A 13,649-nucleotide genomic window follows, 5' to 3' on the forward strand; every position below is an offset into this window, starting at 1 on the left:
TACCTATTTATATTTGTATTCTTAATTATCTTGAGTTTATCTTTGAAAAAGAATGTATATCAGATAAATAGATGAATACATTGGGATTTCCCAACATAGGCAGCTTACAGTGGACCATCAAGCAGAGACCTGTACAACTGTTTCTTCCATATCCCTCGGTTCTTGACTGACCATTGGGAGAGGAGCCAAGTACAGACTATAAGCCAATTGAAGGAAAATGCCAGCTCACATAGCAAGAAAAAGGGGGAAACCTACAGCTTTTTACTAGATGACTATGCAAAGGTGCTGCATCTGGCTAGCAGTGACAATGCTCTCCACTCAGTATTTCCACTACTGTACAAGGCGGCAGTCCTGTGCTACTTTCCTTTTCTACCTCTGCATTCTTGATATGGTTAAACAATCTATCCACTTCCCAGGAAGATGTGCCAGGAAATGCAGAAAGATCTCAAAATGTTATCTTAGATACAGTTTATGGGATGCTACTGCCCTTTCTTCTCTCATCCCATTTTTTAAAAAAATCTTGTTTTCCTTCTACTACGCTCCTGAAGGTGGACAAATTATTTTCTTTTAAACTTACATGTTTATAGTTTCAATTTTAAATTTATTAACAATGTCAGCAAAAAAGGTGTTTTTTAATTTTAATTTTCCCAAAAAACATATTGCTAGCTGTTTTTAGTTTGAAGAACCATTTTTAAAGAGTGTCTTATAACTTTTAATGAATCAGCTACCAAACAGCTGGGAGTCAAATCATACTGCCTTCAGTAAGAAACAGCCACCCCTGTTCTATACAACTCATTATTTGTTCAGAAGACCTGTACAATGGAAAAGGTGTACCTCTAAGGCTGCTTTAATGTCAGGGAACCCTGATGAATCCACAGACAAAGATGACATGGCAACTGTTTTTTCATGTACTTTTTGAAGCTTTTTACGTTTTGTAGGTCCTTCTTCCGTAACTTTCTTTTCATCAGTTTTCAAAACTGGTTTCGGAATCCAAGGAAGAATTAGGCCCCGAGCCAGAGCATTACATAAGGTCACTAAAAGAGTTGTGTTCCTGAACAAAATATCCCCCACCAAAAAAACAAATCAAAACAAAAACCACACACACAAAAGGAAGAATTTGTACGAGTGTAATTACAGGTTACACGCAACTACCATTTTTCAATGTTTTAATAGTCACATTCAACTTTAGCAGCTACTGTTTTTAATGTTTTCAAATGGAGGCTGACATTCCCCCTTTCTTCAACCTAGATGACCAAGGTACATACAACTGGATACTGGCTCCACCCAGCATCACCTAAGGCACCCAAGAGGCCTTCTTGACATCACAGCCTCCAATATCTTTGCTTCTATGCCCTTTTGTTTTTGAACATCCAGCCTGATGGCAAGTTCTGGAGAACTCAAAAGCTCTGCATTGTATCTTGTGACATTTGGCTTAGTTCTAGTAACAGGCATTTGATGGCTTTCCTTTTGGGATTTTTCTTGGGACCAACACAGAAAACAAATTTTCTATTATATTAACAGTTAAATCAACATGTTAAATATTAAAAGACAGGAAAAACATAGCAGGCAGTTTAATCCTAAGCATATCTACTTGGAATCTTTATCCTATGGGGCTTACTCACAGGACAGTGTTCTTAGGATTGCAGTAATAAATTAAATTATACATATGATTAAAATGCAGTTCAGTGTTAAGCTTTGTTTTTGAGGTAACAGATGAAAAAAATGTGAATATGCTAGCTGGATAATATTTAAGTATGAATTCTATCCTGTCTTTGAAAGAAGCAGCTTAGTGACCAAGCTGGAAAAAGCCTCATGCATTTTAAGTCTCTTGTTATCAGTATTATACCTGATAAGTCCTTTCCAACAATGCTTGAAAAAAATGGGAAGATGTAACACTAGCATAGTCCTAGCCAGCCAGCATGTGATATGGTTATTCTCCTCCACACACAGTGAAAATAGAGGAGGGGATAACCTTATCCCATGTGGAGGATAAACTTTGTAATCCTAATAAGTGGAAGCACACCAGATCCTCCTAAGAAAATGAGGTCTAGCTAAACAGCTCCTGAAAACTACCTGTGAGGTGCGTTGAATAACTTTTGCAGCTCACACCATGGAGGTGACAATTATGTATATATTGATAAGATATAGATCTTATCAATATATACATGTGGCTGCCACAATTTCTGTTACAACTTGGAATGGAAAAATGGCTACTATGGGCTCACAAATAGGGACAGGCAGGAACCGTATTTTTGAAGTTTAGTTTGTGGTTTGTGGCTGAGCCACAAATCAAACCAGGAGGTTGGTTCAGAAACTGACCTAGTTCATATTGGTTCGTGAGCCATTTAAAGTTTAAACCCTTGCTTTCTGTTCTTCATAAACCGCCACAAACTGCATCAAAATTCGTTAAAGTTCATGGAAGTTTTTCAGTTTGGAACACTGCTTCATGAACCATGAACTGCCCCAAACTTTAGTTCATCAGCCAGTTTGTGCCCATCCCTACTCACAAACTGTGATGGTTGTCTGTATAAGTCTGTGGAAATGCTTAATACAGCCAGAACCTCCAAGTGATCCCTGCTGGATTTTGACCTTGGAGGTATGCTTAGGCCAGGAGAGTATGTTTGATGTTTGTATTCTGGCAGGGTTTTTTTTTAAATTGCTGGGGTTATTATTTGTTTGGATGACACTGCAACTTGTGTTGGCACTGTATAACATTACTGTACTTTTGGAAAATTTGAAATAAACAAAAAGTGTAAAAAAACCTCAAGTAACCAAAACAATCAATCAACATTTCAAAAAAAGATGACATACAATTACAAATCAGTTAATCTTTTATGACATATACAGTTGATTTCTATTACTAAACATCAACACTGAATGATATGCATGAAATCAATTTGCACCCAACAATATCTGGCTAACTGCTGAAACATTCTGTACCTAGCAAATGGTGCATCCATAATATATTTTTCTTTTGATCAATTTCATGACTAGCTACTTTACTGTCACTTATAAAAGCTGTGCTTAGTCTCCTTTGAAACTGATGAGATGTGGATAGACAAAAGCAAATAGAAGTAGAGGGAAGGTTTATTCTATCAGCTGAAACACACTCCTAATTGGTTGCCAGTGGAGAACCAGATCAGATTCAAGGTTTTGGTGCTTACCTTTAAAGCCCTTAACGGTCAGGGACCTACGTACCTTCGGAACTGTCTCCCCCGATATGTCCCTTGAAGGGCATTAAGATCAGCAGATAAGAATCTCCTGGTGATTCCTGGCCTCAAAGATATCCGGCTGGCCTCGACCAGGGCCAGGGCTTTCTCAGCCCTAGCCCCATCCTGGTGAAACTCTCTGCCGAATGACATTTGTGCCCTGTCTGATCTAGTTCCCCAGGGCATGCAAGGCAGAGATGTTCCGCCAGGCCTTTGGTTGAGGCCAGCGACGGTTTCTCTACATCTGCCCGGCACCCTCCACTCCCCCTCATGGAAATCATGAAAATCTGAATGCTAATCATGCCATCTTGTTAAAGTATTTAAATACTTATGCTGAATGTTTTAGTACGGAATTTTTGTAGTTTTAACTGGTTTTAAAATTTGTATTGGGTTTTATGTTGTTGTAAACCGCCCTGAGCACCGCATAAGCAGGGAAGGGTGGTTAAGAAATCAAATGAAATAAAATAAAATAAAATAAAAAATTATGGCAATAAGGTGCTAACAAAAGTCCTTCAGTGATACCGAGGAAAAGGAAATAAAAATAAAACTGGCAGCACTAGCAAAAAGAAATTAAATTGACATTCTGTGCTCATGTGGATCAAAAAAAGGAAAACAAGGAAGTACCCATCCAAACTTTTTCAGAACTTACCCACAGTGCCCAGTATTTTTAATTGTGCTAAAAAGAATCTGCAGGGAATCCACAATTTCTTTCTGTCTTCCTGAAGCAATCAGATGCTTATTGTGATTTAAAACATATACCACAGCGTTGTGTACAATCCACGCTTCATTTAATTCTTCTCCAATTCTGGCAGCACGCATAAAGTTTTCCATGGCATATTGAGACAAGCCATTGATCCAAGTGCTAAGAAATCAACAAGAGATTTGAAATTATCAAAGGGGGGGACATCCTAAAATATAAGTATTAAAAGGCTTGTCCTTTAAGAAGCATCATATGGGTTTCTTGAAGACTATCATTTTCAAACATTCCTCCATAGTCTAAGCCTTAGGAGCTTATCTTCCCTTTGCTGTCATTCTCAGATGGAGATTCGATCTTCTAATGTAGCATACTTTGCACACACAAAATACAACATTTGCATGCAAAGATCCAAAATCATCTCACAGCCTTCACATGCATATGTCAAAGCAGACATGAGTCAGAATGCACTTGCCACAAACCCATGACGTGCCATCCATACTGCTTGCAATCAAGGTAATATTGAAAGCTTCTGCTTTAGAGTTGTGATACTGCCAGTACTTCAGAACAAGCCAATGGTAGGAAGACTCCATGCAACTATGCCCTTGCACTCCATATGTATCCCTTGCTTCCAAACTGTCAAAAGGAAGACAAAGCTTCCATAAACATGAATCAAAGAAAATTCTATATCCCACCCACAATCAAAGAAAAGTCTATATCCCACCCACATCTGTGAAAGGTGCTAATATTAGAGCTGTTCACAAGTTACTGAGATCACATGCAGAGTTCATGTAAAGTATACACTGGATTTTTCGTTATAAGTTCACTGTTTCCAGACTATGCCAACAGAATTACTCCTGCAACGATATTTAAAAATACCCCAGGAACAACGTATTTGTATCTGTAAAACTTCCATGGAGGATCTTTTTCATTATGTCATGGTCTGCCCGTTGTACTGGGAACTGAGATGTAAATTCTTAAGTGCAATAATAGATCAATTGCAGAATTTTTCTGACATCGATAAATTAATATTTCTGCTCTCTGACGCAGACCCTACAGTTTTCTATAGGGTAGCACTCTTCACCTTAGCGGCTAGTTAAATCAAGGCCAAGAACATAGTAAAATGAAATCCAACTGTAAAACGGCGATGCAAAATGGCAATGTTTGGGCTGTGTATGTGTTTCTGGAGATGGGTATCTATATTTAAGATTTTAATTAATTTAAATACTGAATGAGCAGATTTTTAGAGGTTGTTAAAGTTTCAATCTAATTCAAATTCCAGTGCTGTAAATTGTCTAATCTGTACATTTTTAAAAATTGTAATGGCTAATGGCTACACAATAAATTTTTACTATCATTGTATGTTCACTGGGTCATTCTCATGTTATGTTCAACACACCATGAGATTTAAACCCCATATTTATCTAAGTACTGATCCCCAGTTTCATTTGTAAAGCATACACTTTGCCCTTTCTTACAAACAGATGTGTACACATAAATTTAGGGTGTAACAGTGTTCACTGTAACATGTGGAATGGAACACAGATATAAAGATAAAAGAAATGATTTTTCACTATACCCTTCTTCCATGCAATGTTTTGTTAAACTGAATATAGATTTCTAATTATTTTAATGTGGGACTGCAGCATTTCAGTTTCTGCAGGATTCTGTCTAATTTATCTACAATGACAGGGTCCCTCCAGGACATGAAAGATCAGTGAACCACTCTGCCCTTCCTTGCTAGAAAGATGAAACATTCAGCCACATAGCTCCAAGCAGTATTTCCAATGGCAGAGGTTCATATTGGCATGCCCATGCATCTTATGCTGTTGTTATTTAGCAAGTGCATGTCTCCAAGCTGGTCTGAAATCTTTGCTTCTTTTTCATTGCAAGCAAGAATCTATTTCAAGTATCCACTGGGCAATATACACAAAAAAATAAGTTTATCCTAATTGCCTAATATGTTTTTAGGCTGCAGTCCTAAGAACAGTTTCCTGGGAGTAAGAGCTATTGAATAAAATTGGGTTTACTTTGAGGAGACCTGTTTAGGATTGCTTCCTTAGACAGCATGGTATGTCAGATGTAATCAGAGTGCTTGAGTGAGGAGATTAAGGTCTTGTTCTGAATGGATTTACAGAATTGTTTTTTTCCATAATTACAAAGTAGTTTTTTCCAGCCACATTACAGTGCAATTATGAGGAATGGACTTACAAGAAGAGTTGTTTGTACCAAGGCCAACACATATGCAGTCATTTTGATGGTAAAGGTTGACAAATTCATTATCGTTTCTAACCCTAAATCTTACTGAATCCTTTACACACTCCAGCTCCCAGAGACTCAATTGTTTTAAAAAACGTGAAAAAACTAACTGAAAAGTTATCATAAGAGTTAATTTTACAGCTACATAATGAAGATCAGTTACATAATCAATACACCTAAGATAATCTTCTGATAGCAAGCCTTCATGATCCAGGGACGAAGCTGACATGTAGAAAAGAACATTTGAATAAGAGAAAATACTTTTATTTGATTCCTGTGTTGAGTAAATATCCAATTTTCATTGATTACTTGAAGTGCAACCCAGATCCTATTCAATTTTGTAATTCACAAAAGGAACCAGAAGAAAAAACTGACAATCAAGACAAGAACAGCATATGAAGCACAGCTAATACATAACTGCACAATATTTTGGATTCTTCTGTTCAACATTTACAGTATTTATGAGTGGAGGCCTGTAAAAACTTGCAGCCCTTCTCCCTTTGCTTCCTTCCCTCTCCCACTTCTGTAACAATTTCCCCCTTCTTTCTCATCCCTATCCCTTCTGCCAATCTTCTCCTTTTCTGACAAACGTCCCCTCTTTCTCCCTCTCTCCTTATCTGTCAACCTACTCCCCTCTTTTATTCCCACCCTTCTCTGTGAATCTACTTCTCCCTTCTCTGTCAACTTACCCCCACTCTATTTGTCCCCTGTCTTTCTCCCCCCTTATCTGTCAAACCTTTCTCTTTTGCCCCCACACATTCTCCATCAATCTCCTCCTCCCTTTCTCTGTCAACCTACCCCTTCTCTATTTTCCCCCTCCCCTTCACTAACAAACTCTCCTCTTTCATCTCCTCCCCTTCTTGCCAACATTCCTCTCCATCTCTCTTTCTCCCCCCCCCTTACCTTAATGCCCATGGCAACTGCAGTGCCTGGAAACGTCTCTGGGCCTGGAGCGGCTCCTGTCACTGAGCCAGGTGCGGCTCCAGGCTTCTGATCCTGACCACGGTAGTGTCTGGGAACTGCTCTGGGCTCAGAGAGGCTCCTGGACTCTGCTGCAGCTGGGCCTGGAGCAGCTGCTGGACTTTGTGTAGTGTATTCAAAGCTGCCTTGAATGCATGATATGTTGTGAAACATCTAATTGAAGTACAATGTTAAGCTTCGTCCTGGGCTAGGATCCAAATCCATCCAGTCGTGTTACTAGCCCAGGAAGCACCTAACCAATCACCTTCTAGCAAGCTCCCTGAGCGGGAACATCCATGATTGGTCCTTATGTGAACAACCTTATTGGTTGGTATTTGTACAGTGGGTGTGGCTACATTAGCCGGGAATGTTTAAAAGCAGGACAGCTGCAATGTAAAGGCTGTTCCGGCTATCAGATGTTGATCCGTGTTGGAGTTGTGTTTGAGTTGCTGAATAAAGCTGAATCTTTGCTGAATCACTCTCCGACTACTTTGTTAAGTGAGCGACTTAACACTCTGCTGCTTCTGTGGCTGGGCCCAAAGCAGCTCCTGGCATCCACTGAAGCTACAGCTGGGCCCTGAGCAGCTAACGGCACCTGCCGCCACCGGCTTTAAAGCGTGCTATTTGGGGAAAAATTATGCCCCCAATGTATTTTTAAGTGCTGACTCAACAGAGAGAAAGCTGGGGTTAAGAATAAATATAGTCTAAGACACTTCTTGATAAAACAAAGTTTCTTCCTCACAGCTCCAGCCATCACCCAAATTATTATAACAGCATGAACCTGAACACAGAGGCAAGCACAGAGAGTATGCAGAGAATTAGGATTTGGGATTTCTGCTCCAACCTCAGACTGGGTGAGAGGGAATGTACAAAATATAAGCTGTATAGTTAGAAAGTTACAGGAACTCAAATAGACAATTAAGGTACAATCCTGATCATACAATGCCCTTTTCACTTCAGCAGGCAGAAAGTAAGTTTATACTCAAAATAGAGACACCCACTGGCCATAGTGTTAGACTGGTAAGATCCACACTCAGTCATGAAGTTCACTGAGTTATCTTAGGTCACTCATTCCTTCTCAGCTTAATCTACCTCACAAGGCTGTTATAAGGATAAAATGGAGCCTGCACTGAGCTCATCAGAGGGAGAGCAGAATAAAAACAAAAAAATACATAAAGGTAACAGTTGCTGTAACATCTCTTTCTGCTGGTAGAAAGTACTCTGAAAAATGGTCAAGAAATCATGATCTCTTTTTTCAGAGATGACTGAAATGACATTACACACCACAACGTTCATAATTACTGAAATTTAGAATTTTTTCATCACTAAGATACTTACAGGAAACTTTGAAATGCAAATATTGAAACTTCAAATCCAAAATCATTTCACTTATCTAACTGGTCTTAATTTTAAGAGCTAACTGCCTTGGAAGCATGGTAAACCCAAACAGGTATGCAATTTTTCAAAGAAAACCACCTGTAGGTAATCCATTCTGAGTCGTGTTCAAGTTGCACAGGATGTCCTGTTGAGTGCTGGCCTGCATCTCCAGGGAGGACAGCACGATCGTTGAGTTGGATGCCTTCCATTCTTAGCAAATGAACAGTAGCCTGAAAGTATACATTAAGAGGAAAGGCGAAAGAAATTGACTCTTCATCTACTAATACATAAATAAGTGATATCATATAACTTCATCAGAATTATATTATGGCCTTGATATCAGAGAATCCTCTGAAATACAGCTGGAATCTTTGGGGGGCAGCTGGATTTTTATGCTCCTTTTCCTTCTAAAACAGAGAAACAGACTCTTCAATTCCATTGCATACTGTGAACACAAACAGAGATGACATGAGTTCTTTCCTTATTACCTGCCTCAGCTGCACTTTCCTGTACATGAGCCAAGACACTAGCATATGGTAGTAAACAACTAAACTGCCTTTTAAAAAGAGCTTTGCTAACATTTCTGCTGCTTCTTATACTGTGGGTCAACAAAGACTTTTCTTCCATATACACCGGAATGGGCTCGGATGTGCACAGTTCAAAACATGGGTCCTGTTAAAAACCAGCCTTCAACAGAGTCCTGAAGTCAAGGAACAACTTTCCTTCCCTCTCCCACTTCTCTGACAATTCAATGTACTCATCACGGAAAAAGTGGCTGTTTGAACATTGCCATTGAGACTAGATCTTAGATTTTGTAAGAATTCTGTCCAACAAAAAAGGTACATGTCCTTTTTTGAAACTGAATGTATTACTTGAAAGGTCTGTTGAATGTATAACAAAGCTGTCTCACAGGAATCCTAAACCCAGGATGCTAATGCTTGTGTACCTAGTTGTGATTCTATGCTCTTTCAGATGGTGAAACAAATGTGAAAAAAAGGAAAAAGATCCAGCTCCAAGGAGTTGAGAGATCACAGGAACTGTACTAAAACCCCTAACTACCATGGCTACACTCTCTAATCAGAGAAACAGGCTGACAATGCCTCTGTGTCAGCTACATACAGAAGCAGCCAAGCAACACATGCCAATTCTGTCATACCTCCATGACATCACCTTTAAATATCTTAAATAAAATATGGTCTTCACATACTGTTGGACCAGTTATCTTGAAAGATTTAAAGGTATCAAAATCCTGGAGATTTTTTGAAATATACAATAATAATAATAATAATAATAATAATAATAATAATAATAATAATAATAATAATAATAATAATACAATTGCATATAATCCAATAAATAATAAACCATAATAACAATAACAGTAACAATAACATTAATGAAGTGTCTATATCAATGTTGCAATATTTTTAGTCACGATTTTATTTTTTAATTATAGAAGGATTTGTTTCTTTTTTTCTTTTTCAGGTATTTCATCAAATTCAGTTAATTCCTCAAGATACTTAATTCAGTTAAATATTCTGTCGTTAAAGTTGATTTATAAATACATTGTATATATGTCAAAGTGGTTGTATTGATGATTACTTGTCAGTTACCTAGCATATTGTCTACTGCATAATTCCACAAGAGGGAAATTCTTGTCATTTTATCTTTTTTGCTGTATCAGCTGATCATCACAGGACATCTATATATCTAATTCCAACAGGGGGTGGGTTGTGCGGATACTTATTTCTGCCAACAGAGGGCTCACTCTCCCCCAACAGCTTTTCCTACATAGTCAGTATACTTCCTATGTCTGCAGAAAAATCCAAGAAGTAAAAAAATCCCTTCAGGGAGGGTTGAATTCCCCCCAATACCTTTTGAAATGGGCTCCGTATGGATCTAACTACAGGCATCAACGGTGAGAGATTAGAATATTCAGGGCGGGGGGGGGAGGCTTCTAGCTGGCTCTATCAGTAAAAGGGTGGGGGAAGGGCCCTTTCGTGGCCTCTTTTGGCCTCTGAGGGAGGGAGGGAGCTTTGGGGCCAGGCCTGACAAGGGCTGCCAGTGCCAGCCTGGGGAATCCCTAGAGGTTTTGAGGTGGACTGTAAGGAGGGCTCGGTTTGGGGAAGGGAGAGGCCTCAGCTGGGTATAATGCCACAGAGTCCACCCTCCAAAGCAGCCATTTTCTCCAGGGAGACAGATCTCTGCTGTTTTGAGTTCAGTTGTAATTCTGGGGGGGTAGTCCTCCAGGCCCCACTTAGAGGTTGGCAACCCTAGGCCTGGCAGCAGTTTAGGGTTGCCAGGTCCCCCCCTGGCCACTGGCAGGGGATTGTGGATAAGGCTGCCAGATCCAGGCTGGGAAACTCCTGGAGATTGGGGGTGGAGCCTGGGGAGGACAGGGACCTCAGTGAGGTACAATGTCACAGAGTCCACCCTCCAAAGCATCTATTTTCTCCATGGGAAGTTATCTCTGTAGTCTGGAGATGAGCAGTGTTACGAATGAGACTGATATTTTGCTTTATGGATTTATATTTGCTGGCAGACACTACATGGACTGTGCACAGACACCCATAGGCTCACAGAAAGCTGCACAAGTCACTTGTTGTGAGATACACATAGATGGTGACTTGCTTTAAGCCTTATATGTTAATGAGGTTTCAAATACACAGCTACTAGCCTGAGGGAGAGAAGCACACATCGCCATTATGGTCAGCAAACAACTACTTGAGGAAAAGCATCCCCCATTGATGAACTGTTGAAAGACACGTAGTACACATCTCTGCTTTACATCTGAATGAGCATTTCCTGTCAGATACCTCTTTGATCACCTGGGAAAGGCCAAGCTTCATCTGCACATCAAGGAAGTTCCTTGACACCAAACTTTCACATTTATCCAGACGCCTTTCCTTGAATTAGATCTAGTGTTATAATATTGGCCCAACCCTTTAGGTTGCCACCCCTCACTGCATGCAACCAATCAAGTTAGTTTTGGGATGGACTTACAGGTAGGTGGGTCCAAAGGTTGGCTCAGTTGCCACCCACCCAAAGATTCACCTATAAAAGGTGAAGACCAGCTGCCTGGCCGCTGCTAGCCGCCTTCACCCCCAACACCCCCTGTCTGCTTTTAAACTCCTCTTAAGTCCAGCTTCCTGTACCAAAACCCTTGCCTTTACTTTGCAGTCAAGAGACCCACACTAGCTGGCTGGTTCTAGCAGTGTGTTAAATATCCCTAGTCTATTTTTCTAACCCTCATTCTTCATTGGGATGTGCAAGCTTCAGGACAGATAAGTATTGCTCTTTATCACCCCACCTGTGAATGCAAAAGTGATTCTTTGTAATCTTGTATTCCTAAGGAACTTGATTCAATGTGTGTGTGCTTCAGTATTGTGTGTATGTGATTTATATATTCTTAAGTAAAAAAGAGATTATTTTGGAACCACCAGCCTCGACTCTTTTACTGGTAAATCCCTGGGGTGGACTGGACCTTGGTATAGCTGGCAAAAACAACCCAGAGTAAAATTTGCCAACTGCTGTAGATAAAGCAGTTCGGCTAACAGCAGTAATTCCAGGGGATCCCTAGGTCCCTCCTGGAGGCTGGCATCCCTAGGCAGCACCCTCTGGGTGACTTGATACCACCTGATCTGCATGACTCAATTAAACCCAGCTGCTTGCTACTGTTCATCAGCAGCCACCCTATGAAAGCCAGTCTGGTGCATCAGTTAGAGCTTCAGATTAGGGTCTGCAAGACCCAGGTTCAGATCCCCATCATGCAGTGGAAGCTGACTGGGTGATTTTGGACTAATCACATACTTTCAGCCTAGCCTAGACACTTGTGGAGTGGAGCCTGACGAGGGTGGGATTTGAGGAGGAGAGGAACTACAGATCAGTATAATGCCATAGACTTCACCCTCCAAACCATACATGGAGGAGAGAGAGAGAGAAAGAAAGGGGGGCAGAAGAGAGAAAGAGTGTGAGAGAGGTAGAGGGAGACAGGAGGAAGCAAAGGTGTGAGGAATAGATAACCATCCCACAAGTTTCTTGCGGGTCTCCACTTGTAATTCTCTATTTGCTGTTTCACAAAGATAAAAGGATATCATACCAGGCTGCATTATAATTGCAGCTAAGAAAATTCGAGCAAGGTACATGGGGAAATAAGTCCAAAAATGCTGTTTTTATCTTAATGTAAGTAATAAGTAATAAGAGACGCCAGTGTTGGATCAGGCCAAAGGCCCATCCAGTCCAACACTCTGTGTCACACAGTGGCCAGAAATACCAGTGCCATCAGGAGGTCCACCAGTGGGGCCAGGACATTAGAAGCCCTCCCACTGTTGACCCCCCCCAAGCACCAAGATGACAGAGCATCACTTGCCCCAGAGCCCCTATGTATACCTTGTGGCTAATAGCCACTGATGGACCTCTGCTCCATATGCTTATCTAATTCCCTTTTGAAGCCGTCCATGCTTGTAGCTGCCACCACCTTCTGTGGCTGTGAATTCCATGTGTTAATCACTCTTTGGGTGAAGAAGTACTTCCTTTTATCCATTCTAACCTGACCGCTCAGCAATTTCATTGAGTGCCCACAAGTTCTTGTATTGTGAGCAAGGGAGAAAAGTACCTCTTTCTCTACCTGCTCTATCTCATGCATAATCTTATAAACCTCAATCATGTCTCCCCTCAGTCGTCGTTTCTCCAAGCTAAAGAGCCCTAAGCGCTTTAACCTTTCCTCATAGGGAAAGTGTTCCAACCCTTTTATCATTCGAGTTGCCCTTTTCTGCACTTTCCCCAAAGCTATAATATCCTTTTTAAGGTGTGGTGACCAGAACTGCACACAGTATTCCAAATGAGGTCGCACCATTGATTTACATAGGGGCATTATGAAGATGATGCTGTTAAAGTGTTGCACTCAATTTGCCAGCAAATTTGGAAAACGCAACAGTGGCCACAGGATTGGAAAAGGTCAGTATACATTTCAATCCCAAAGAAGGGCAATGCCAAGGAATGTTCAAACTATCACACAATTGCACTCATATCACACCCTAGCAAGGTCATGCTCAAGATCCTACAAGCTAGGCTTCAACAGTACGTGGATAGAGAACTGCCAGAAGTACAAGCTGGGTTTCGAAGAGGTAGAGGAACTAGAGATCAAATTG

General features: G+C 40.5%; 1 protein-coding gene across 1 annotated transcript in view; it reads right to left on the reverse strand.

Moving 5' to 3' along the window:
• The window catches only part of CFAP46 (cilia and flagella associated protein 46), a 139,040-nt gene that overhangs the window by 76,095 nt on the left and 49,296 nt on the right, over positions 1-13,649 (reverse strand). The window contains 3 exon segments of the mRNA XM_015426887.1: positions 835-1,051; positions 3,859-4,071; positions 8,599-8,729. Coding sequence (XP_015282373.1) covers positions 835-1,051; positions 3,859-4,071; positions 8,599-8,729 — 561 coding nt within the window.

This window comes from Gekko japonicus, unplaced genomic scaffold (genome assembly GCF_001447785.1).
Source record: "Gekko japonicus isolate JY-2015 unplaced genomic scaffold, Gekko_japonicus_V1.1 scaffold35, whole genome shotgun sequence".
Classification (NCBI taxonomy): domain Eukaryota; kingdom Metazoa; phylum Chordata; class Lepidosauria; order Squamata; family Gekkonidae; genus Gekko; species Gekko japonicus.